The sequence below is a fragment of the Culex quinquefasciatus genome, chromosome 1 (genome assembly GCF_015732765.1).
Source record: "Culex quinquefasciatus strain JHB chromosome 1, VPISU_Cqui_1.0_pri_paternal, whole genome shotgun sequence".
Taxonomy (NCBI): domain Eukaryota; kingdom Metazoa; phylum Arthropoda; class Insecta; order Diptera; family Culicidae; genus Culex; species Culex quinquefasciatus.
In genome coordinates this window covers 45,652,243-45,679,443 of record NC_051861.1, presented here as the reverse complement: position 1 = coordinate 45,679,443, position 27,201 = coordinate 45,652,243, and the positions used below count along the sequence as shown (strand labels likewise).

The 27,201-nt window shown below is 38.5% G+C and overlaps 2 protein-coding genes across 2 annotated transcripts; one reads left to right on the top strand and one right to left on the bottom strand.

The window, feature by feature from the left end:
* Positions 1 to 8,198: 8,198 nt before the first annotated feature.
* On the bottom strand, positions 8,199 to 9,676 carry LOC6041364 (ornithine decarboxylase 1). Its single transcript, XM_001850581.2, has 3 exons — positions 9,228 to 9,676; positions 8,398 to 9,168; positions 8,199 to 8,341 (listed from the first exon to the last, which is right to left on the bottom strand). The coding sequence occupies exons 1-3, from the start codon at positions 9,662 to 9,664 to the stop codon at positions 8,233 to 8,235; spliced, it is 1,317 nt and encodes a 438-aa protein (XP_001850633.1). The 5' UTR covers positions 9,665 to 9,676; the 3' UTR covers positions 8,199 to 8,232.
* A 5,973-nt stretch (positions 9,677 to 15,649) lies between these two features.
* Positions 15,650 to 17,095, top strand: LOC6041363 (ornithine decarboxylase 1). Its single transcript, XM_001850580.2, has 3 exons — positions 15,650 to 16,105; positions 16,157 to 16,915; positions 16,971 to 17,095. The coding sequence occupies exons 1-3, from the start codon at positions 15,666 to 15,668 to the stop codon at positions 17,071 to 17,073; spliced, it is 1,302 nt and encodes a 433-aa protein (XP_001850632.1). The 5' UTR covers positions 15,650 to 15,665; the 3' UTR covers positions 17,074 to 17,095.
* The last annotated feature ends 10,106 nt before the right edge of the window (positions 17,096 to 27,201 follow it).

Sequence of the window (27,201 nt, the reverse complement as noted above, 5' to 3'; positions counted from 1 at the left end):
AGCATATGAATTTGCTATGTCAGATTTTTTCAGTGCAGCTCATTGGCAGTCAACCATGCTCATGCTCATGCTCATGCTCTTCGAAATCTTCCAAATTTATACATTTTTTTACTGTGTAGCATGGAAAATTTGATGTTGATTATTGAACACGACTTACTTATTTGGATGAAAACGCAATGCTTTTATCTTTTCATGTCAACTGAAAACCCGACGAAAATTTCGAAAGTTTACTGTAATGTTATTGTAAACCGTAATACTGTAATGTTGATGTGAAGCTCGGAAGACCCCTTCGATCTTATTTTCAGGTGATAATTTTATCTGACTCGTATTCCTGGGTCAATTTTACAATAGAATCATACATAAAAATATTTATTCTTACAGCAATTCCCCACGGAAATAGCATTATCAAAACAAAAGTTTACTGATCGGGCTCAAAATTTTTCTGGGGTATCCTTGACAGAATTAATTAAACCCGTTATATGTTTGGCCATAAGGGTTCCAAAAATTGCAATTTTCGTTGATTTTCACACATTTTTTTTAAAATAATAACTCTGCGCCATTTCAACCAGTCAAGCTGTCTTGGACGAAGGTTGAAAGGTTGATGAAAGGCTTTTTACATAGGTGAAAGGTTATTAGCAAGGTTGTTAATCGATAAAATTATCGTCGATAATATTATCACCTAACGATAACGATGATGGTTATCGTTATCGTCGGGGCAATAACGATCGCTCGCGAAAATTTTGAAAATTTTGGTATTTAAAAAAATATGGTATTTTGACGTTACAGTGCAATGAGTTATCGTCCATTCATGATTATCATCGATAGAATTATCGAAATAACGATAACGATAGCCTAGTGTTTGGTCAATCTTTGATTTCAGGGGGTAGCCCCGAAAAAGCTCAGATTTTGACCCCCTAGTATACAATTCAAAATTCTGGATTCCCCTAAAAAAACAGAATTTTGTATTTTCTTGCAGGAGCAAGTTAGCACCATACTTTCTTCGTGAAAATCGTAGGGCGCATTCAGCAACTGAATATGAATCTTGTTTTGATATACCATTAAACTTGGATTTTTAAAGCATCAAAATTAAAAAAATGGGTTTCCCAATTCACATGCCTATGAAAAATTGAATCGCTTTGCTCAAAGTGGGGACTGAACCAATCTCTCAAAAACTTTGGGGAGTTATTGTGGACCCCTAAAAAATCTAAAATCAAATTATTCGCTCTACAGCATTGCCTTGGCGTTCTCGATTGTGAGATTCCTACTCGAAACTAGGTGTCCGATGGCTTGATTGTTGAGGCAATTGCAAACCTCTTTTTACACCTTAGCTTCCATCCACCCCGGGATTCGAACTGACGACCTTTATATTGTTAGTCCAACTGCCTACCAGCGACTCCACCGAGGCAGGACCCAGGGAGACGACTCCTACACCTGGATTGAGCTAACGACCTAACCCTCTAGGATAGACCGGGGCCAACAACCGTCCGACGGAAGGCGTGGTCAGACAAATCTCGTCTCGAAAAATGCCACCGGGACCGTCTGGGATCGAACCCAAGCCGACTGGACCCCAATGAACCGAAAAATTGCTGTGCTGGAGAATCGATTTTGTTATTACACGCTAGTGGGACATCTGCCCATAAGCATAATCAGTAGTTAGCAAAATTCGCAGAGTTTACTGATTGATGTTTTTTATTTGAACAATAACTATGAAAACTGTATATTTGTGGTGTCCATATCCTAATCAATGGACCGGAAGTGTATGCCACAAACCCCAACTGTTTTTTTGTTTGTTCATCATCACACCATACAAGCTCCGACTGATTAGAATAAAATCCGCAGCGTCGAAAATGGGGTCGGGGTTATTCACAAATATTTTATCACTCTACATCCATATGTGGTTAAATTTGCAGCAATATTGCCAAGCAACCCTGCCCATCTCATGGGTAGAATATGTTTTGCTCAACCACACGCTTAGTATTAATTCATAAACTAATTAACAGTGTAGTGCATACCGTAAAACATAACCCGTTATACCATTGTTACCCGGGATCAAACCCAGTACAATGGCGAGAGGATGCGTTTATGCGAGTACGTACAGCCCAACACTCGTCGATAGTGGCAAAATGGAAGGTTATAATAATAACTTTATTGGATAAATACAAACTAACACTGCCATCGGGGAAGCGATACATGCAATAAATCAACCATTATTTCCGCACGCTCGAACCCCGGACATGGCCGTTTTATGATTAGTACCCGGTGCCTGTGCGGTCGAAATTGGGGTTTGTCGCCATCAGACCAACCATGATCGGGACGATCGGGACTAAAATGGCTAAAAGTTAACGATTTACATTTCCGGTGCAGGATTCAGGATCTATTTGGGATGAAACGTGACCATGTTTGGTTGAATTTTAACCGGTTTAATAGCATTTAGTTTTATTCAGTTATTTTTAACGGTACTAATCAACAAGATCTTTCTGCACCGAGATTTGCGATGAACGATTCGTCATGAATTGACAACAACAACATCAACTTTGCCAATTTCAAAGAAAAATCTTCATTTTGTTACCCATTTTAGTCAAAACATATGTTTTTCGGACCCAATAAAATGATTAAAAAGCCTAACATGTGTTCAAACGTCTATTTTAAACAGTTAGTCCCTAGAACTGACTTTCTAATCGATTTGCTATAATTGGTCCATAACCATTCAGACCGTCCTCACAGCTTGACCGGGAGGTTCCGCGGGTTTGAGACTGACAAATCATTTGGCAAAGGCACCGAGCCCGGATAAAGGCAAACCCTTTTCTCAATCCGTTTCACATTTTTGCATTATATTCGAATCATTTATCATGTCGCCCAGGCCGATGGCATCCCCCTCCGAGAGTTGGCTGATGCAGGCCGAGCTTTTGGCCTGGTTCTTAGAATCTTCTCCTCGGTCCCATTCTTGGTACAATGATCCGGTCATCGTCGTCGTGGCGATGCTCTCGCTTCTGGTCCACCACATCAGTCATCGGCCGTATCGCAGATCTAGCTGGGAAAGAATGAAAGAAAGGCTTTACAACAGGCAGTTCCTTTATTGAGGATGGCCGGGCCACGATTTTCCTACCGACCGTGCCAAGCCGAGATTAATGATAAAATTGAAGAAATGCCTCGTTGCTGGACCCAATTCTGGAGCATCGCAGTCGTCGTCTTCAAGAACAGCAATAAAATTATAACTGTCGTGATCGCGAGTCACGTTTTGTTACACGTTAGCATGATGGATGATTCTCTGGGTAATCAGCACAAAATTAATTTCTTAGTCGGGAATTTGATGACACTTCAATGAAAACACAGTGATTATTTGATTCTCAAACTCAATATTCATTTATTCTCACACAAATCTAAGCATAAAATGATACAAAAAAACACTGTTTTACTGAGAATCACTCAGCGTCGGGTCTTCTTCAGCTGGAACGTTATCTTTGCGCAGAAATGGTCAACAGTTCTGAATCTCGGATGCAGCATCTAAACGTGCCTCGGGGATGACTGAAGACGAGCAATCCCCAGGTACTGAAATTAATTTTCGCGAAAAATAAATTTTGTCCATTCACGTTTTCACACCATTACACCACACCGCAGCAAACATGCCAGGAAGAAACACGACCGACCTCGCCAAGTCTCGATTCGTGGAATGTTTAATTACCTTGCCGCGCATATTGAAGAGCCCATGATGTTCTTGGGCGAACCACCGTTAAAGCTGAAACTGCTCCATTTCGAGAGGCTCGTTCTTTGACATATGTCGGTTTTTATGATAATTGCCTCATCACGAGGTCATGATTGTTTGGGGGAAACTTTAGTATCGCGCCCGTGAAAAACGCTCGCAGCCAGTGAAAACCGCCGAATGACGCTTTTATTGGGTTTTATTCTGAAGAAAGTTGGACATTTCTCGGTCCCTCAGGTCCTGAATGGGTGCCCGGGAGTAATGGAGTGTGGTGAGTGTAATACGCGTACCTAAAAAATCAAATCTCATTTGCATTTCGAGCGCACGGTCGTTTGCGGGCGCGGGGTGAAACCCTCTCCCGAGCAGGTGGAAATAACAAATAACAACATATGAATGTTATTTAAATAACCTAAATCTAAAAATAAAAAAAAAGGATTCTACCAAGTAAACAACCTTGTGAGAGGAGCGACCGTGGCTGACTGTGTGGTGCGAGCTCTGTCATCGTTTTCACACCATCTCAAACTGTCAAAATTGCACCAGTGTTTCAAGGCTTTAAACGCTCGATGCGGGGTTCGATTCCCCGTCCTTTGGATTGGTAAGCAAAAATGCTAACCATTAGGCCATGACGACTTGGTAAGCTAGGACTGGAATTAGGAATACTGTTACAGAAAACGAGTGGTGGCGCTTTAACCACGGCAAATAGTGTCCAGTGCATTTGTGGAAATACAATGTCCCATCCCAGAAGGCCCCGGAGTACCAAACCTTCTTTGCATATTGCTCCCAACGAATACAATAAAAATCTCGGAACGTATGGTGGTTTGTGTGTATATAGGTTTATGTGTTCAAAGTGATTAAATTACTGTAAAAAAGTCCTTCCTATATCATCGTTGATCAAAAGGCACGCTGGCGGTTTAAGTCTTCTGGGTAATCCTGGTGCAAAATTACATTTATTTAGTGTTTAAATATCTGTACGCGAGTATTTTGGTGTGCTAATTAGAAAGATAGCATCGTAGCTCGGGAGGCATCGAAAAGCTAATACCTTATCCTACTAACAAAAAAAAATCATGTCATGTTTGAAGGAGACGCTGTAGATTCAACGGTCTCAAGCGTTGTCAACGGGTATATAGCGAAAAACTATGTGCTTGATGAGTCTGCAACTTCAACTATCGGACTAACATTCCTCCCTTTTGTTGAACAGCAGGCCTCTTGGGAGGGCGCCGGTATTGACTAATAAAGTCGGGGTTTTCAGGAGTAAAACAATGGTTGGCTCCCTCTGATGGATGGTTGGCTCCCTCTGATCATTTTTGATTCATTGTTTAACTTCAGCTGATCTGTCAAAAACGGAATAACAGCTCATTTTCAGTCAACCATGCTCATGCTCAAAAATCTATAGAGTACTTTTCGATTGCAAATTTGATTTTACATTAAAAATTGAAGGCAAAAATAGTTTTGACTAAAATTTCAGTTATTTCCAAAGAATACTCGGTAAAAGCTTAGTAGAAAAATGTTTGTCCATGCTTCAAAAAATCAAACCATCCACATTAACGACCCCCGGGTCTTTTTGTGGTCTCTATTGCAAGTTTCTGCTCGAACCTAGGAGTCCGAAGGCTTGAATGGAGAGAGCACCCAAACCTCTTTTTACTCCAAGGAACCTTCCACCCCAGTGTTTGAACTGACGACCTTTGGATTGCGAGTCCAACCGCCGCCAGCGATTCCACCGGAGTAGGCTTGGTTTGGTGTGTTGTTTGTACTTATGGCATGGAGATGACTCCTACACCTGGAATGACTTAACGGCCTAACAACCAAGGCCGGGACCGACATTTTACTTCCTCATCCGATGGAAGGTTGCAGCAGATGGGAATCGAACCCAGAATCATCCGCTTACAAAGCGGACAGCGTAACCATTCGGCCACGCACTGCCATGTTGTCCATGCTTCTTTATGGCTGAAAAGTTGCAGTTTTTTGTTCACCTAAAACATATAAATATATGTTTTTTAATTAAATTAAAATTATAATTTTAAAAGCGGTAAAACGTGTTTACCGCCATTCTTTTCATTCTGTGCAGCAACAACTTTGCCGAAGACACGAAATCGATCAGAAAATTTATTCAAAAGTTTTTCAAATATTTACTATTACTATTTTCGAATATTTACGTACCATTTTTGTATGGAAAGCTTCCAAAATTATAAGAAGCCTTATGGGTGAACCAATGACACAAAAAAGCTTTTTTGTGTCATAGGGAAGGACCCCACAAAGTAAGAACGAAATCAAAAAATATAAATCAAATCAATTTCCTGTTCTGGTGCAGAATTGCTCAAATCGACGGTAACATTTCAAAAGGCATCATGTACATTTTGACACTTTCGGAGTTATTGCATATTCTGAAAGTACTCCTAATAAGCTACCTCTCCACCAAAAATGAGCAAAAGTTACTTAAGTAAAGTCTGTTTAATCAAGATTTTAAATAAAGTAACATAAACAAAATCTCTGCCATCAGCAGTCCCTGTTTATATAGCCCTGTCAACCTGTCAAACAAAAGACTACATGAACCTCGTGACGAAAAAAAAGCAACATGAACAAAGCGCCATGTACATTCGGCGAAGAAAAACGAATCATAACAAAGCGTCCCCCTCAATGACAGCAGGGTGATATAGACGTTGGTGATTTCAATAGATGTTATGTTTGTTTTTCTCAAATAAAATTACGGAAATAATGTTTTATTGAATTTGGATGACCAAGTATCAATAAAAGCAACGTTTTTCATCGTTTGTTATCATTAGAACATCTTATTTTGCTTTTATATTAAAATGGGAATTGAAAATGGATGCTCAACATTCAAATGCGTTTTTCTCAAAACGCATGGTTTGTACATGATGCTTTTTGAAATGTTGGCGTCGAAATGACAAACAATGATGAAATTGAAACTACAGGAAATTTCTGCATAATTGTGTCCTTCTTTTTGTAGTTTTCCATGACTTATGAAGCAAAAGTTCTCCGTTACAAGTTTTCAAGCGAAGTGAGACCGTCTCAAAAAAAAGCTTCGTAAGGGACGTTTCACTTAACTTTAGGTGCTTCCAAAAAATCGAGTCGTGGGGTCAAAATGGCACAACTTTCCCGTTTCACCTTAAGGTATTTCCTTCACAACATCAACACTAGTGATTTCCACCTGCTCGGGTGCCCCTAAGCTCGGTAACAAGTCAAGAGTAAAAATCGCGCCTGAAACCTCGCGCGGCCACGCAATTCAAATTCGTTTATTGGGTTGTTTTTATTGTTTACCTGCTAGAAGTGAGAGGGGGGAATGTGGCGGAAATAAGGGGATTATTTTACGTTGCGGAGACAATTTGAGGAAACATAAAAGGGAGCATTTGTTGGCTCAACTTGAACCGCGACCAACCGGTCGCAAATTAAGGGATCTTTAACCTGTAGCAATTACAGCAGCAGCAACAGGACAGGAAGACCGCCCACGCGGTGTTATTTGAAGCTTAATTTTTAAGGGCTCAGATGAGTGGTCTCAGGGCGGGAGATGTTGCCGAATAATAGCCTGCTTAAGTCACAATTGTATATGGCTGAATGATTCCAGTTTACTATTTTGAATGAATGCACCAATTAGACGACAACTTAATGTTTACGAAATAAAGCCATCTGGGCTCCGTTATTTGATATTCAAACGTTTTTATATTTTTGGCTTGTAGAATATGACGATAACTTACTGGATACAGTTGTGTCACCTAGGGAGTTGTATGATGAATAAATATTATGATTGCAGCCAGAATCACAAAATTTAAATCATTAAAAGCCCAATCGAAACCACTTGCAGCCGATACTCTATCAATATTTGCAACCCCCAAGTCAATCCGAGTCAAAATGTTTGAACGCTCAAATTAAGCGACTAAAATGCGATGTATTCTGCTTGACTTGTACCAGTGATCCATGCCGCATGTTGGGCTACGTCATTACGAATTCCACCTGCCGTCACATATTGCCCTTCAATACCTGTGCCTGTTTATGCTGTGCTAATCCGCTGCAATGAATTCGATGCACCGTGGATTGCAGTTTGAAGTTAAACTCTGCGGTGGCATACATTTTTCGGAATCGCTATGGGAGGCCGGTTAGAGGGTGAGATATTTGCAAATCACTAACCCAGTTTAGGATCGAAAATTGATTATTCAATTACTGGTGCAATAACGAAATTATGACATTGAAACGCAAAATTTATGCTCGACCAATCTGGTTGTGACGGAGAGCAGAGCTTGTGTGTGCGTGTGTTTTTCACGTGAAATTGTTCGTGATCGTGATTAGATTATTACGGAATAAATTATCGTCGCCGCTCGAATAAAAAACAAACATAGAAAAAAAAAGTAGTAGAGTAGTCAAATTATTACGTTTCGAAAATGATATTTTTCAAAAGCTCTTCCTATGTTACCGAGTGAAACTATTAAGAAGGATGTCTGAAATATCGATCAAAAGTTTTTTTTTGAAAATTGTCCTATGTTTTTGAAAAACAGAATTTATTTAATTGGTTTCATTACCTGTCAACATACAAATTTGAGCTTCTCGATAACGTTGTTTTCCTGTAAAAACTTTGATTTCAAAACAATCTGGTCTGGATTGTCCACGTCGAACACCTCGTACAGAAGATCCCTAAAATGAGAACATCTAGTAACATTTGAACTCAGTCTAGGTACACGTGAACTCACATGGCACTACGTCGGATGAAAATGACACCTTTCGGCAGGCAGAATCCGTTGAATCTGCACGAGTGCACCCTAGCGTATGCTCCCTGGTTCTCGAACACCACAAAGTCCGATATGTCAAGCTCCGGCAGCTGAATGTCACTGGCAAAGAAGTCACTTCCGTCGCAAGTCGGCCCGAACAAGGTCGAACTGTACGCCGGTCCACAATCGCCGCGTTTCTTCCAGATTATGGGATTCACCGGTTGGTTGCGATACTTGGCACTGATGAAGGTTCCGTAGATTCCATCGTTGAAGTAGTAGAAGACTTTATCGATTTTATTTTGATCAGTTGCATCCCGGAAGACACGTTTGCCATGGACCGGAATAACCGAAGTTACAGCTGCTGCGCTGTAGTATCTGCCAGGTTCGGCAATTATTGTCAACCCCTTATCATCTGGATAGAATTCATCCAGCGCTTTGTTGATATGAACTGAATACTTTTCAATTGATACGTCCTTATCACCGGAGAATCCTCCTCCCAAGTCAATATAGTTGAAATGAAATCCAAGCGTGGCGGCGTAGTCTGATATTTCACGACCTTTGCGAATCGCATCGTAGAAAATTTCTGCATCGGAACAAGCGGAACCTACGTTGAAACACCATCCGACCACCTTGATACCGAGGTCTTTGGCTAGCTGGAGCAATACGCGAGCTTCTTGGCCAGGATCACAACCAAACTTGTTTCCCAAATTCACTCTGGCATTTCTAGAGTCGAATCGATAGCGTATGAGTACTCTGTAAGTAAGTCAAATTAGTATCATTTGCATAATCCTTCACTCAATCTCAACACTCACTCAGCTTCCGGATAGTGCTCGTGAAGCTTCCTAAGCTCGAACTCACTATCAAACACAGTCCGAATGTTCTTCTCCCTGGCGTACCGCAACGACTCGATGGTCTTCGCCGGTTGCGCAAAGATGATCCGCTCCCGATCCACCCCAAACCCTAGCACTCGATGAACTTCAGCCTTGGAGGCGCAATCGAAGCCACAGCCAAGTAAAATTGCAGTTTCAACCAACGCCGCATCGTCGTTGCTTTTGATGGCGTAGAACGGGCGTACTCGCGGCAGATGACGTAGCCACTGGTAGTGTCGCTTCATTAGCGTGTCCAGCTCGATCAGATGCAGAGGTTCCTCTTGGGGACCCAACGCAACCAGCCGGTTGACCAGGTCCCGTGATGAGACTTCATCGTCTACGACTTCCAGCCGGCACTTCAGTACGCTTAGCAGGTCCATGTTGAACTAAGCGTCGAGGCCGCTGGTTTGAGCTTTATGACAACAAACGGACTTGTTATCATGTATTGCATAACTGACAATGTGACGCCGAGATAAGATTTACAGCAGAATGGGAAGTATCATTCTTTGATTAAATATAATATGTTTTTGTTTTTGTGTTTATTTAATTTATTTTCAGTTCATTACTTGATTTCAACAATTTTATTTATTACACTGAAATCTTGAATACATTTCATAAAATGTAACACACATATTTATGTTCTTCAAACCGAAGGAAACCGCAATCATCCGAAAGAAAACTAACTCAAAGGCTGACTTTTGACACTCAATAGATATGTATTGTTACAATGATTAAAAGAATGAACTCAAATTTAATTGGTGTGCGTTTGAGCAAATAACCTCTCGCGACTACAATTTTCATCCGAGACAAATCCGAGGTCTTTTATCTCTCGGCTATCTGCTATGAACTGAAGGTATGCATGATTCTTCTATTTATATATTTTTTAAACAGCATCAATTGAACATCAAGTGCAGCTACCCTTTTCCAGACAAAAATGTCAAACATATTGTTAACAACATCATCAATCACGAAATAAAAACAGCTCTTCGTGGGTGAAATCCTCCAACTACACTTTGAAGCGTACCGTCAGTGGGGGTGACATTGGGTCAAAGTGATTTTTTACGGATTTTACCATTTCTCAGGTACTTCTCAATGAAACTAAATTCTGTTAATAGGGTTGTGCAAGGGACATCTTGAGATAACTTTGCTGAAAAAATCCCGTTCCTAGAACAAATCATGTCATTTTAGCAGCTGTCTAAAATTGAGGTACGTTTTTGGCCAAAAATGACCTCTCGAAAAATCAACTTTTTAAAAATTTTGTTGGAATTGATAAAAAAGTACCCAAATGTTTTAAAAACTCTACTTCAAACACTTTAGCATGTCAATACGATTCCCTCTAACAAGAAACACTGGTGGATGACTTGTTTTTACCATATCTTTGTATTTGAGCATCATTTTAGTTTCATTTGACCCAATGTAACCCCCTATAAGGGGTGAGATTGGGTCAATTTTCAAACGATTGCCATTTAAGGTAGAGTCCATCAAATTACACCATACTTTGGGAAAATGTTAGTTAACTGTCTAAAAACAATTCTACGATAAAAGATTTTTGGTTTTATTTTAATTGTTTTTGTTATTAAGAAATTACGAGAGGTGTATCGTTTTTTGACCCATAGTCACCCCTACTGACGGTACACAAAAAAGGAACCTGTCCAACGCAACGCCATTTTTCTGTTATTTTGAGTGACATTTAGCCCCTTTTTTCGAACCGCCTAAGCTTCCATGGTGTTTATGTTGGCGGCTGTGGGTACGTTCCCCCACAGCATCATTGATGGTCGTCGAATTTGCTGGTTTTGGCACCTGGCGTAGAAGTGACGCGGTGGCCCTGAGCGACATCAAAAGCTTCCACGGAGGTGGTATTCAGATTGGAATTTGATGAAAGAGTTGCGTTGCGCGCGTTGATGAATGCCCCGCAGCACGTCGTCGCACCTACCCTATTATAATGGCTCAATGACAACCCTATGCCAGCGCGCGATACTTTGAGAGGAATCTCTGAATGGAATCTACTGTGCCAGAGTGGTACTAAGGTCATCCATGAAAGTGCAACTTGATTGCAAGATGAGCCCAAATGTCTTCTCTTTGGTGACCAAATTCACAAAATCTGCAAGCAGATGAAACTTGTTTTTTTTTTCCTTTCGATGATGCAAGGTGTTCTGATTCTTCGGCGCGATGTTGTGGCGGCTAAAAGCATATTATTTATTCTGGACTAATTATCATATGCGCGTGCAACAGGTGGTGGGTGAGTTTGTTTTTTTTTTCTCGATCCACTTTCATTCATCTTCGTTACTGGTTCGTGTGTTTTTTTACAAATAAATTTCGTACGGACCTGTATGACCGAAAGTTGGGAGCATACGCGTACGACGATGCTGGTGCAATTTTTCTGCTTTCGCAGAAACTGTAAGACAAATGTATGTGGAATTTAATGTGAAAAGAGTCCTATAAATTCACGTGTTCAGAAAAGAATATTTATCCAATTATAACATCATACCACACAGTAGTACAAAGTACACCATAAAATGGAAGTATGATTTAATGATTCAGCAGTTTTAGATAACTAAGAAAATTTGCCTTTTGAAAATGTTGATATTTGTTCAAATAAAGGGTTTTCATGCAAATAACTATTAAATAAACTATAGAAATAATAATTCGACGCCAACATTTCAAAAAGCATCATGTACAAACCATGCGTTTTGAGAAAAACGCATTTGAATGTTGAGCATCCATTTTCAATTCCCATTTTAATATAAAAGCAAAATAAAATGTTCTAATGATAACAAAAGATGAAAAACGTTGCTTTTATTGATACTTGATCATCCAAATTCAATAAAACATTATTTCCGTAATTTTATTTGAGAAAAACAAACATAACTTCTTTTGAAATCACCAACGTCTATATCACCCTGCTGTCATTGAGGGGGACGCTTTGTTATGATTCATTTTTCTTCGCCGAATGTACATGGCGCTTTGTTCTTGTTGCTTTTTTTTCGTCACGAGGTTTATGTAGTCTTTTGTTTGACAGATTGACAGGGCTATATAAACAGGGACTGCTGATGGCAGAGATTTTGTTTATGTTACTTTATTTAAAATCATGATTAAACAGACTTTACTGAAGTAACTTTTGCTCATTTTTGGTGGAGAGGTAGCAGAATATGCAATAACACAGAAAGTGTCAAAATGTACATGATGCTTTTTGAAATGTTACCGTCGAATTTGAAAAATACCACAAATGCAATGGGAAAATTTAACGCAAAAACATGTATTTGAACAATATTCAAATATATTTTCCTCTGATATTCATTTATTTAAGATATTAAAAAAATTAAATATTGCTTGAAAAGCACGTTTTTGAGATACCATAGATTGAAAATTACACATTAATTGTTTTAAATATGCTGATGAATGTAATCTTGAATACTTAAAACTTTAAAAATTGATATCTCTGGAACGGAACATATTCATTTTTGTCAATAAGTGATTCTTATGTAAAATTGGCCGGGAAAAACGATGGTGAGGCCAAATGGAAAAAAATAAGTTGGGGTGTTTTGAGATACGGCCATTTGAAGTTTTCATTTGCGCAATACAGGTAGAACAAATATAATAATCAAAATTTTGAACTCGGAAATAGATTCTACGTCCAATTTCCTTTGAAATTAAGTCTAAGATCGGTATTCTAAGATTTGTGGTTCCTGAGCTATCGCCGTTTGAAACTAGGAGGTTCGCTCAAAAATTGCCAAAAAGTAAATTTTTTGGGGAGGTACAAAAATGGAGAGGGGTGGTTCGATTTGAATGAAATTCGGGATTCTTGCATGTTTTGATAGTATCAACAGCTCTGCCAAATTTGAGCAGGATCGGAGAAGGTAGTTTACAAATTTGCACTTTTTAGTGCACAATTGATATGGAAGATACATGAGAGGGACATACATAAAAACATATTATTTGAACAAAATTCTGGGCTAAATATAACCAACTAAAATGCGTTTACGAAATCTTAAATGCTGATTATAATAGTATTTTTAATTCATATCCATGATGAATCCGGACATTTCTTTTAGCAATTACAGAGATTTAAACATCAAATTGGTGAAAATGCACAAAAATAACATTATCATTTTATAATTTAATTGCCAATCCAATGTTACAGAAACGGTTAAGAATGGTTACACCATTTAATTCAAATATTTTTTTCAGAGTTCGATCTTGCATAAAACACATTTTATGCAGGCCTAAAGCCATTAAATTATTTGTGATTTTCATTTATAACGGGAAAAAAATATTATTAAAAACCAATAAGCATAAATTTAAAAAATATCACATCAGCCATTCTAGCGATAACTCATCTCCCAGGCACGAGAACTCTCCAAGAACCTTCACGTGGGCATCTTGTTCGCGTGTAGGCTTTTAAGATTCAAATGCATCCGATGCACCTGGCACTCAAGATCCAACCTCCCGGCCGACGACGACGGTCGCAAACATTAATTAAAGTTGGTTCAGTTTGGCCACGGTGGCGGCGTACACGACTCCTCTTTCGGAAGCAGAGCGTTTTCGAATCAGAGTATGTGGTTTGCCTTCCAAACCAAAACGGAAGAAAAACAAACCTTGCGTTGATGTGGTTCACCTGTCTCGGCGCGACAGAGCTTGCCTCGCAGCTGAGCAAAGAGTTAAGAGTCAAAAACACAAGAAAGTAATTTGGATCGTTTTTAGGAAGGCGCAAGGTGCAAGATTTGCTTCTTAAGGAAAAGACGATGTACCTGGCGGTTTCAACTTTTATGATCGTCAACTCCATAATGTTACTTTTGGAAGCATTTTTCAAGTAGAAACTCTACTTCATGTGGCATTCAAACTAGACTTTTATTACATTTCATTCGGAAAAGCAGTTTCCCATATCGTTGAACAGCTGTTCATCAAAGGGCAACATATCGGCAAAGAAAGTAGGAAGAATGTGGATATCGAAAAAGTTTAAATCTTACACCTAACTCGCACTGCAACCGACACTTGAACCTGCGCTTCAAAACAAGAAAGGAAAAAAGATCTAACCAACAAAACAGCAACGGTTCATTGGATCCCTACCCAAAAAAAAAGATGAGAAAAAACGAAGAATTGCATAATTTTTCTCACGCCACTCAACGATGCAACGAGCTCAGCAATCGATCATAAAATATCTCTCACTCTGCTTGATGGGTGGGAGTGTGGGAGAGACGATAAGATTTTGTTTTTCAGTTGCTTTACAATCTGTTAACGTTCAGGGCTGGGAAATGAAGAAGGTATTTTTTAGGAAGGGATGTGCAAGAGGATTAAGCTATTGTTGTGAAGAAGGGATTTAGATTGATCCTTTATGATGGGAAATCCTTGTGCAATATTGATATTTTGCTTTATTTTTAACGTGGGAAGCTTTAGATGTTGCCAATCAATCATAAGTTGTTGATCATCAGGCATGCAAAAAGTAATATGAATTTTCAAATGATGTCACAGTTTTCTTGCAAAGACCTTCCAAAAATGTCACTTCTTTTAAATGAATCTTCTGATAATTGAACAACGAAAAAAATATGTTTTTTAGTTGTCAAGCTCAAATTACGATTTATGATTAGAGGTCAAATTTGATGCCTCTATATTTTGAAGTTTGTTTTTTTTGTTATTAAACATAGTATTTAGTGCAAAAAATTATAAACTTGAAAAAAAAAATGATTTTATTCCAGTTTCTAGTATTCGTTTCTTAATGTCATTAATTTAAATTTTACGATGCCAATGTTCTGAAAATCAAGCTTTTATGGGTCAATTTCTGTCTTCATTGGCAGATGCTCAACTATCAACTCCTAATTTAAAACAACGCCATCAAACTCAGTCCGCTCGTGGCAAACGCAGGTAGCACCGAACGGCAGCTGCTGTAAAATTGGTCACAAAAAATCTTCTGCCAAGGGTTAAGCGTAAGCCCCACAAAATGCGGCCATAAAACAAGTTATAACAAACACACACGACATCAGCTGAAGACTGTATCAACGCCTATCAACAGGAGAGAAAGGTGTGATTGAACCGATTGGGGGATTATAGGCCGAAAGTTTTCTCAATTCTGGTCGTTTTAATGGTTTCGATGTCTATCGTCCGTTAATTAGTCGATCGTAAAATGGTGCGGGAAATTAGGGATGAGCTTAAGCGGTCGTATTAAGTTTTAATTGGGAGAATCTTCGGCTATTATGAAACGTTTGTTGTTGTAGTAGTGCTGATTAGAGGTTATTGAACACTTTCTTGTGTTTAGGTTATCAAACTTCTCAAATAAACAATGTCTCATTCATGAACTTATACTGTTATCTTATCGTGTCAACCAGGTGTAAACTGGTCATTTTGCACCATTTTTCACTCACAAACGAGCATTTGAATTTGTACAGGATGGATCACTTGCTAGCCAATCTGAAGAACCGATTGGAAATCGTACCAGATTCGGAAACGTCAAAGAACCTGGTCGATCGGTTGGTCGCGTTAGGACCCCAAGAAGAACCGCTTCACCTGATCGAACTTGATAACCTGATTAAGCAACATTACGCCTGGTTAAGGCACCTGCCGAGAGTGAATCCGTTCTATGCCATTAAAAGCAACGACGAACCCACGATTGTTGCCACCTCCGTACTGCTGGGTATCGGTTACGATTGTGCCTCCAAAAGTGAGCTGAAACGAGTTTTAGCTCACGGAGTGAACAGTGAGAAGATCATCTTCGCGCAACCTGCGAAAACGATTGAAGCGTTGAAGTTTGCTAGGGAATCCAAAGTGAGAACCGTGTTTGACAGTGAGTTTGAGCTGAAAAAGATTCAACAGTATTATCCGGAAGCAGAGTAAGTCACATTACTTAGTGCAAATCATCTGTTAACAATCTACAATTTTAGATTACTTATTCGATACAAATTTGATTCAAAGAACTCAAGAGCTACGCTTGGAACAAAATTTGGTTGCAATCCGGACACTGAAGCTCCCCATTTGTTGCAAATAGCAAAGGAGCTGGGACTCAACGTGGTCGGTTGGTGTTTCAATGTAGGATCAGCTTGTTCGGATGCAGATATTTTTTACCATGCGATCAAGAAGGGTCGCCAATTGTGTGATTTGGCTGCCGCCCTTGGATTTCACTTCAAGTTTTTCGATCTTGGTGGAGGATTTGCCGGTGACATCGAGAGATATGCTGTTCATATCAATGCAGCACTAGATGAGTTCTTTGCTATAGATGAAGAATGCACTGTCATTGCCGAACCTGGCAGGTACTACTGTGCAGCAACAACCATCAACGTGGTCTCAATTCATGGTAAAAAGGTACTCTACAATGCTGAAGTTCCCACGCAAATCGAGCATATCTACTACTATTTGAACGATGGCCTTTCTGGAACATTCTACGGCGTTAGATCCGATAACGATCCTGTAAATCCAATCGCTTGGAAGAAAATCAATAACTCTCAACCACGATATAAAACCACCTTTTTTGGACCGACCTGTGACAACGGTGATCGCTTTGGAACGGGTATCGAACTTCCAGAGTTGGACATTTCAGACCGATTGGTATTCCCAAATCACGGAGCTTATACCAGAGTGTACGCTACAACGTTTAATGGATTCTGCCTTCCGAAGACAGTGATCTTTATTCGTCAGAGTTCATGGTAAGAATAAAAAATTTCTCTGATAAATAAAACTTACTAAATTTTGTATCATCAGGAAACTTTTGGAACAACTATCAATTTGTCATAACCCATCGGAAGCATTGTTGGACAACGAACATTTACAGCAGAGCCATGCGATTGAGGAGCTGGAATTCTGAAAGTCTTTTAAAAAATAAAACAAGTATAAGTAGTTAAACAAAAAAAGAAATGTGGTTTGAACTACATCTGCAAAAATTCAAAAATATATGATTATTAAATATGTTATTAACCGTTTTTAATGAAAACTATTCAGATTTAATGGTATGCTAACTTAACACAAATGATTGAAAATACTTTTTAAATTATTTCAAACAATAGCTAATTTTTGAAATAAGCAAAATCTCAAAGACATTGTTATCTTTGAAACCCGACTCAATAAAAGCAGAGAGAAATAAAAAAAAATCATGTATCAAAAAAGAGTAATTAATACTATCAAGCATTTCTCTGAGATTTCAGACCGTTGATTTTTTTCTATCTTTTGATTTGGATGAAACTTAGTGTATTTTTTCTATGACCAAAGAAGTCATTTTTCATCATTAGTTGGTCCATGCAAGTTTTCATACAATTTTGTCAGCGGTGAATACAAAAAAGCTAGTCAAATATTAAAAAATCGGTATCTTTAAACGGATTTTCAGATAAATTTGGTGTCTTGGCATAGTTGTATATTTCTAAAAAAATAAACACTCTAAAAAATACCCATTTGAAGAACTTTTTTTTCTTCCATTAAAAATCTAGCTTTTCGATATGATTCAGATGACATAAAATGCCGTTTTTGAGCTTGGGCTCAGTAAATCAAAGTTCATTTAGCGGTTGTAGTATCCCTTGCTTGCTATACTTAGTAGTACCAGGTGTAATGACAGAGTTGTCAGTAGGTACAATCAAATGAGGTATTTCCTGTTCGTATTATAGCACGCAGCTAAGTGAATACGATCTTGTCCAGATTCGATCTTCCCTGCCGACCGTCGTCGGGTCAAGTCGCAGAGTGTAACATCTTGCAGTGAATATTAAAATGTTGTTTCAACTGTTAAAGCGTGCGTTTCTAGTTCAAGTCCGAAAATTTCAGCGGTGTTCCTTTTAAAAAAAATCATGATTCAAAATGCAAATGTTTGGAAACGTGTCTTATTTTGTCTTAATTTTCAGATGTAAAATAAAATTTGCAATTGAAATGTTTTACAAAAAATTCGCAAAGATACACCGTTTTCAAGTTGTATTTTTGATGATAACGTGAGTTTGTGTTTACCTGTTAAAGGTATGTCATGACCAAACTTAACCATCCCCGATTTTTTTTTAATTTTCAAATAAACTCTTACACTGACATCATCGAAAAAAAAATTATTAGGCTTTTTCAAAAGTTTTATCGAAAGATCAGAAAATTTCACAAAATTCTCTGACATTGAACATCGGAAACTTACTTGATTATTTACCGTCACTTGAATTCACTGCAATTTTCTTTCGGAGGCTATAACTCAGCAACCATTGATTCAATCTCAATATCTTTAAAGCAAATTTATATGATATACTATGCTTTAATGAAATTTCAGTTTTGCCTTCCTCACCTTAATGAGGAAAGGCTATAAAATCACTCAAAAATGAACTTATTAATTTGACCTCGTAAACCCACCTTCACGTATACATATCGACTCAGAATCATGTTCTGAGCAAATGTCTGTGTGCATGTGTGTAGATGGGTGGACAAAAAAATTGTCACTCGATTATCTCCGGACTGGATGAACGGATTTTGACCGTATTAGTCTCATTCGAACCGTCTTGGGGTCCCATAGGAGGCCGGATCTCAGATATTTCAATAAAAATGATTTCCGGGTCCTTCATGCGACCCATCGTTAAAAAGATAATCGAAAGACCTTCCAAATAAGCCTAGAACATCAAGGATCCGACTACCCTATCAAAAGTTATTAGTACTTAAATGCAATTTATACACTTTTTGGAGGCCGGATCTCAGATATTTCAATGAAAATGATGTCCGGGTCCATCATGCGACCCATCGTTAGTAAGATAATCGAAAGACCTTTCAAATGAACCTAAAACATCGAAGATCTGACAACCCTATCCAAAGTTATTAGAACTTAAGTGTTATTTATACACTTTTTGGAGGCCGGATTTCAGATATTGTGATAGAAATATTGTTTTGAATCTTCCATGCGAATAGGTTTTTTATCAGACCTTGCCAATGAACAAGAAATATTGAAGGTTTGCGAACCCTATCAAAAGAAATGAGTAAAAAAGTTGATTTGTTAAAAATGTTAAGTGGAAATGTTGCTATTTTTACTGAATGTATTGACATTATGAATGTGAGGAAAGCACCAACCACCTAAAGGTGGATTAAGTAACGTTTTTATTCAAGCAATATTCTATTTGATTGCAAATTATGAATAAATTTCTTTAAACATGCCAACAAGGCCGTTTCAATTATGCTTTCGGCCAAATAATCAAGCAATGAATCCTCTAAAGCGCCTACAAATTCCCAACTTCATCTGACAAATTGCAACAACTTGTTCATTGGAGCAGTTTGTCGTACACATGCAACTCGGCTGAACTGAACTGGAAACACGGTCGTAACAGCACTACCAGAGACAAGCCTACATGGATATTTAAGGTTGGTTATGAGAAAATAACGATCCGTATAAAATTAGTGTAACCTAAATTGATTTTAAATTGCTGCAGGTAAATTTTTTGAAATCTATTTGTCTGTGATTCTCCTGATTTCCGCGGGCAACGAAACAAACTCAGAAAAGCCCCGGGAACAAATGTCCTGCACAACTGCCATTATCATTATTATTTCCATCCGGAACCATAAAAGGCACAGAATATTGCTGTGATACAAAAATGAGTATCTACTCGTACTACAGAGCCACTAAATCCACGATTTCGGTACATTATCCTTGTTATGTGTCGCTTCGAAAAATATCACCCACGTTCGAATAGCAAAAAAAAGAAAAAGACTACCCACCACGAGCCGCGATGCTACATTTTATGATTTTCAATTATAAAACTCGCAACAGCGTGAATAACATGCCGAGAATACGGAAAAGTGCATTCTGGCAAAAATAACGTCATGATTCGAAATCCGGACACTTAGTACCATATTATTTTTGTTATATCTGGCAAAAAATCATGTAATAAGTTGGAAATGTAGAAATACCATCAGGATTTAGTATAAACAGTCAGTTTTAAGAGAATGCATACAAAATATGTCTTTTCTAACAATTTTTCATCAGAATTTGAAAATTAAAATGACTTGTTGTGCTTCGAATCCCGGACACTGTTAAAAGCTGATTCGAAATCCGGACACTTTTGCTTCGAATTCCGGACACTCGTTTTTGCTTATGAATCGCACAAATTTGGACTGAAATGTTAGTGAATGGCATTCTTTAGGTTTCAAATAAGCTGTTAACATCGAAACAATCGATAGTTTATATAAAAATGGCTAGAATTTAAGAAAATCAAAAACATAAATTTCTGCTTTGCCTTCCCGGTGCTTCGGACGCCTATGAAATATTTCCGTTGAAATGTTTCACATTTTTGGTAAACTTATAATTTTAATTTATTTAATTGTTTTGTCATTAACTACAGCGTTCAAACAAACTGTTAATGATAGTTGACGTTAGAATTCATCAAATAACACAGTTTGGACATTCACAATGTAAACTTATATCCAAACAATTGATAAAACAAGTTGAAGTGTCCGAGTTTCGAAGCGTCCGGGAATTCGAATCATGACGTTAACAACTGCATAAAAAAGTCAACCGAGTGCCAACCAACCTCGACGAAAACGCAACCGCGCACAACAGCAATGAAACAACAACGCGAGGAAAGAAATTAATCAAGCTAGGCGAAGCACTGACTGTGCTATTGTTGGTACAAATTGCCTTCCCAGCTTGGAAGAGTGCGCCAAAGTTTATCATAAAGCAACTGCGAGCTTCTGCGAACAGGAGGCTACATTGTGGTTGTGAACTCGAAATGATGCACACTGATGACGATGCAAATCGAGTTTTATGGGGCTACAATGTGCCCTTTTTTCGCGATTGTTTTAAAATCATAAATCAACAAACTCGACACTAGAAATGGTTGAATCTGGGTTGATCTGCATATTGTAGCAATTCAATACTAATTTGCTATGAGTAATTCTCGCTGAAAGTGGACCACTATTTACACAAGGTGCTCAAAAATCAAAAGCAATGTACTTTTCCAATAGCTCCCACCAAGTTATGAAAGAAACCATGTTTGGTTGGTTGAATTTGTCCTCACCTCGGCGCCACGAAGCTAAAACATATTTTTAATTGGTAATTTTTTGACTTAGGCGCGTCTACAAAATTGCTAATAACTTTGCAAAACTTCAACGAACCCTTAATGTTTAGGGGTGTTTTGGAAAGGAAATGAGCAGAGCTTTCGAATGCACTTGTCAGAAAAATACCGTTCCATACATTTTTTAGCCCTAAAACAACAATTTATTTTTAAAAGTCATTTTTGAAGGCCGGCGCCCCGCATTATCGAAAAACTGACAAATCCATTCGAAAGCTGAGACGATTTCACATGAAGGACCAATAAATCTAAGGTGTATGTTCCTCCTATCTTTTTAAATCTTATTTTGATTCTGAGAGCGCAGCGCTCCGTTCGTATTTCGGGCGCCCAAAATGTTTCATTAGCTTGCCCAAATTTAAGGTTTTGTCAAACAATATAGGTGCTCACTTTTTAAATGATAGTTTATTATCCAAGGATCAAGATGCACTATCGATAATTGACCAATATTTAAGGTTTTGGGTTCTGCCAGGCAATTTAATGTCGAAAAGTTGTTTTTGTTTACTTTTTTTGTTGTTAAATGCTTATTTACAATTGGGTGGACATTTTTACAGCAAAACTAATGACTGTAGCAGATCCGAACTCATCTACCTAAATAACTGTTAGAAACCATACTTTGGCTTCCAAAACATATGCCACATGTAAATAATAGGCCGTGCTTGTTAATTCTGGGAAATTTGTAAAATTGTAAAAATACATTGTTGTTTTAGGGCTAAAAAATGTATGGAACGGTATTTTTCTGACAAGTGCATTCGAAAGCTCTGCTCATTTTCTTTCCAAAACACCCCTAAACATCAAGGGTTCGTTGAAGTTTTGCAAAGTTATTAGCAATTTTGTAGACGCGCCTAAGTCAAAAAATTACCAATTAAAAAAATGTTTTAGCTTCGTGGCGCCGAGGTGAGGACAAATTCAACCAACCAAACATGGTTTCTTTCATAACTTGGTGGGAGCTATTGGAAAAGTACATTGCTTTTGATTTTTGAGCACCTTGTGTAAATAGTGGTCCACTTTCAGCGAGAATTACTCCTATATAAACTATTAGCAAAAAACCATTCTGATAACCTCGCAAATTTGAAAAAAAAACAATTTGCAAGTGATTCTGAAGGACCTTCTGGTATAAGACTTCCTCTGAATTGAGAATGTGCAGAAACAACGTTGTTATGTGTTATCCATGTAATACCAAACCTTCACTGTTGTGCTATCTAATCTAATTTGTACAGGTGAGTGTCAGGATAGCAAGATGACGACGCAATGAGTTTTTAAAGAATTCATGGACACCTTTGAAAAAAATAATAGAATTTGCCCAACTTTCGCAAAAATTAAACTTTTGATTTCAGTTTCCATGTTTCAGGTGGTATCCAAATAAAAACAATTTAAAACCGTTACTTAATCCACCTTCAGGTGGTTGGTGCCTTCCTCTCATTTATAGAGTGATTCCAACCCCCCTAAAGTGTCCACATTGTTTATGGATCTCCGCTAACGTCATCGCAGCACCTAAGAGGTCCTTATAAAATAAGTGATGAGTGAAAAAACAGACTACCTACAGACTTTTTGTCAAGACTATACAGACACCGCCTTTGACATCCCTCTAAACGGCTTTTTCGTGGCAATCAGACCCGACCATTTGAGGTTATGTAAATTCAGACCATTTTTTAAACTGCTTGTAATTTTAGATATTTAAATCAGATCTTTAAAATTCTTAATCCACAAGAAAGGTCATTTCAGAACCTTTCTAAAAATCTATAATATCGCAGGTTTTCATGCAAAAACCACCCTTTTTTGCGAATTGTGAAATTTATTTGCAGCAGTTTTTAAAGTATAACTTTTGATGTACTTAACTAGATCTTATAAATTTCAATAGGGACTAATGGGACCCCAGGACGATTTAAATGAGGCCAATACGGTCAAAATCGGCTCAATCAGTGACGAGATATGCCAGTGACATTGATTCGGTACACATGTCTACATACAGCCAAACACACAGACATTTGCTCAGCTGGTGATTCTGAGTCGATATGTACACTCAAACCCCGATGGTTTGACACCAACTGTTGTCAAACGAACGGGGTCACGTTTTAGTTTGACACCCCTTTTACACGGAGTTCACACACACTACCAAAGGTTTGTTTTGATAGTGTGCGTGGGCGCCGTGTAAAAAGTGACAGTTCGTCACTTTTTAGTTTGACTTTGACCAACCAGCGGGGTACAAACTAAAAAAGTGTCAAACGAAAAAGTGACCAACCACCGGGGGTTGAGTGTACAAATGAAGGTAGGTCTAGAAGGTCTTACTAAAAAGTTCATTTTTCGAGTGATTTTATAGCCTTTCCTCAGTAAGGTGAGGAAGCCAAAAAGGCAACACTGACACTGAAATTTTGCCTTCTTTGAAACTCCAAACTCCCCCTTTTAAATTTTCTTGAATCTTTGATAACGAATCCGAAGTCCAAACTGCGATGTCTGGTGAGGTGACTTTATTTAAAAAAAATCAAATTGTTCAACTATTTGCTTCAATTCTTAACTAGTTATCATGATTTTCCAAAAAAAGTTTTTAGACATTTTTTACCAGTTTTTCGAAGATTTTATCTTTGCATCATAAGTACAATTAATACAATCTAGTATGATCAGTTTTTAAATTTTTATGGGAAATTGTATGCACCAACTAACGATGAAATTTGGCCATAGGAAGAGTCCCCACATAGTTTCATCAACATAAAAAAATTCAAAATTGAAAAAAGAAAAGGAAACTATTTTTCAATAACCGTTAAATTTATTTATTATCCCGAGAATGAGTAAATAGTATTGAAAAGTAGAAAACACATAAATTTATTGTAATATAAAAAATTGGAAAAGTAAACCATCATAATAATGCCAATAATCATTTGAGCTCAACATCAAATCAGTCCTTAGAGTTTATTCCAACTATGAGGTAAATTTCAAAAATATAATTGGCTATCAAGATTAATTCGACTTGGCAGCATATTATATGAGAAATATTTGACCTCATTTCGATCATGCTTCCAAAGCAACCACTCATTCAGTTGTGTAGTTTGCAATTAAGCTTAACCCGAGCTGCTAATGACATCCGCCAAGGATCATCTAAACCCGACGTGGGGGCACCCCCGGCCAAATATTTCTAAAACAAGCCGGGGTCCGCTCTATATTTTTATTCATAATTGCTCGTGCAATGGCAGGTTTCCAACTAATTTTCAGCCCCAACGACGGTCGCGTACTGGCCCCAATTCGTTTAACAACCCTCCGCCGCTCCACGTTTTGGCCTTCTCGGTGCCCTTTGGCCCGGAAGGGTTCCAAGGAAAAGCTTGATATTGTTTTATGATGTGTGTGTGTGTGTGTGTGGCGAATTTTCATTGCTGCGTCGAGAAAGCTCGTCGCTACTGTTGTGAAAATTATTAAATAGAAAGACGCCGAGAATCGTGCGGCTGCAATTATGGCGTATACGAATGCTTTTTTCTATTTAATTACGGGTCGTAGACGAATGTTGCGGAGAAGGTCGAGTTTATAGAAAACATAACTTTATAATTTAATTTTTGAGAAGACACTCTTGGACCATGTTTTGCTCCTTGAACAAACTTTACCCTCCAACGTACAGCTATAGAGACTACACTCAGTTGAATAAAATAGAAAAATGAATTTTAAATGGTAATGTACACTTAAAATAAGCAAATTTACAAAATGGTTTTTGCAAGAATTTATACCATCCGTAACTGAGTGTACTCCAAGTGATGATGTATAGAGCTATTTCCTCGGAACTCGCAATTCTTTCTGCCAAGTGCCGGATAATTTCATCTGCCAACAAAGGCTGGCTGACGAAGGTCGCAGACGTCAAGCCAGGACATCTTGTTTCAAGTGCCCCAAGCCAGCTAGTGGTCCAGTGTCTATTTTGCAAACGCAAGGAGATCCTCCCAGCGGGGTGGTCCGCCGGACGGGGTTTTTGTGTTTTGTTGTGAAGGGATTTAGTCCGAAAAAGAGTCGAAATAGAATAGAGACTGACTTTTTCTAAAGCATGATGTGAACTAGAAATCATTAAAACAAGACCCACCGCCACCAACCTGCCCCCCTGGCAAGGAGAATCCTCCCGGACGGATTTAGTGTTGTTGGTTTTACTTTTTTTTAAGCTACGGAAAATTCATTAAACCGCCTTGTTTTCACTACAAACAGACAGTTTAAATTGCTCAGCTTTGGTCTTTGTTGGCGGTGCGGAGGCCAGCGGCTTCGTTTGGCACATGTCACCGGTCATCGCCAGCGGACGACCTGCCGTGCTGTAGGACAACCACACGTGAGAAGTGTGTGCAATACCAAACACCAAGGAGCGATGCCGATAGAGGATAGAATAAAGACAGCCGAACAAGGCACAGTGACCTAATAGGATTGTTGTAAAACAGTCGGTGATACAGGTCAAACCTGAACCTATGTTTGTGGTATTTGTTGTCGGTTGCAATTTTCCATGGAAGCAAACCTTTCATCGGGAAATCTTTCTGGGTGGCGTATCGAATGTTTCATTTATGTTACGATGAAGTACGTGGAAGAGATCAATCGACCTAGACAGAATGGTTGGGATGACAGAGGTCCTTCTGTGAACTCATTATTGGTCCAATCTTGTTCAATATTTCTGGGTATTCCTTATCAGTTCTAAAGAATCACTTTTGAAAAAAAAAATAATTCTTATCCCTTACGAATGATGCTAAATTTAGAAATATTATAATTCTATGACTTATAGAGCAGATACAGCTAAACTTCACCATTAAATCTTCTCCTTTTTGTCTGATACTCCTCACAAACTCTCTGTCGAGAGAGGAAGTAGCATATAAAAATTGTACTAAAACATAACTGCTGTCGGTGTGCGTTCAACATAAGCCAAACTCCTCTGTTTGCCCACAGCTTTCAAACATGAAAGAAACAAAAAATATCAATTTGATAAAAGGGGTAATGAAAAGACACACACCGTCATAATCGTAAAGTGGAGACCCCTAAACCAAAAACGACACTTCTTTAATTGGTTCTGATGTCTGGGGTTTTCTTTTATGAGTGTGACTAAAGAGGGAAGCTTCAAATCGCAGGCAGGTGAGTGACACCTGGCTGATAGTTGGATTACTCCTCTCTATTGACATCATCGCAGATCGTGACGCTCTGGTTTCACAAAGATTTTGGGCTGCGGATAGCCTAACACTAAAAGCACTGAAGCTGAGTACACACCGCGATAATTAGAATAATTAACATAAAATGTTATATTTACCTAAGTTTGTTTGGAACGATTAAGGGGGAAGCAACATTCAAATGTCCCACAACATGTCATGAAGTTCGCCATAATGAGTGCGTTCAACTTGATGATTCCAGTTCAGGGAGAAATCGTTACTGTCAAATTTTCTTATAATTTAAATAATGAGAGATAGTTGTTGGTTCGGTTATCCAGCAAGTTCACTTCACTGACAATCTCAAAACGATGACGCAGCCAAAGTAAAGCCCGACTAAATGGCACTAATTTCCATTCAACCACTTTATAATTGCCCGGAATCATTCAAAATCGCTCGACATTTTCCCTTTCTACCATTCACCGAAGCGCATACATGCCTCTACACCGAGACCGATGCACATGGTTCTCATTAGGTACGCAATTATCTTTCAAACGTGGAAATTACCATAGCGTTCCAACTACTTAAGGGACCGCGCCGGAGACTGGGCTGGTAAATATCTCTCTTCGAATTGCAGTGAGTGGGAAAACTGCAGCCCAACGAAGACGACGACCGAATGGCGACCCGGGAAACGTGCCCTGCTGCTTCCTTCAGTCCTCATCAGTCTTGGAAAATCTCATATTGCATTGAATTATCGCAACCATAATACGAGGGACACGATGAGAAACGAGCATACTAATAATAATAATAATATTAACGTTCGTTCTTGGCGAGCTGGGATTTTCA

Bases quoted from the DNA above. Each gene is read 5' to 3' on its own strand.
- LOC6041364 (XM_001850581.2), bottom strand. From the start codon at position 9,664: ATGGACCTGCTAAGCGTACTGAAGTGCCGGCTGGAAGTCGTAGACGAT. The intron at 9,169-9,227 runs GTGAGTGTTGAG...ACTTACTTACAG, and splicing joins GAGCACTATCCGGAAGCTGA to AGTACTCATACGCTATCGAT. The intron at 8,342-8,397 runs GTGAGTTCACGT...TTCTCATTTTAG, and splicing joins TTCATCCGACGTAGTGCCAT to GGATCTTCTGTACGAGGTGT.
- LOC6041363 (XM_001850580.2), top strand. From the start codon at position 15,666: ATGGATCACTTGCTAGCCAATCTGAAGAACCGATTGGAAATCGTACCA. The intron at 16,106-16,156 runs GTAAGTCACATT...CTACAATTTTAG, and splicing joins CAGTATTATCCGGAAGCAGA to ATTACTTATTCGATACAAAT. The intron at 16,916-16,970 runs GTAAGAATAAAA...TTGTATCATCAG, and splicing joins TTTATTCGTCAGAGTTCATG to GAAACTTTTGGAACAACTAT.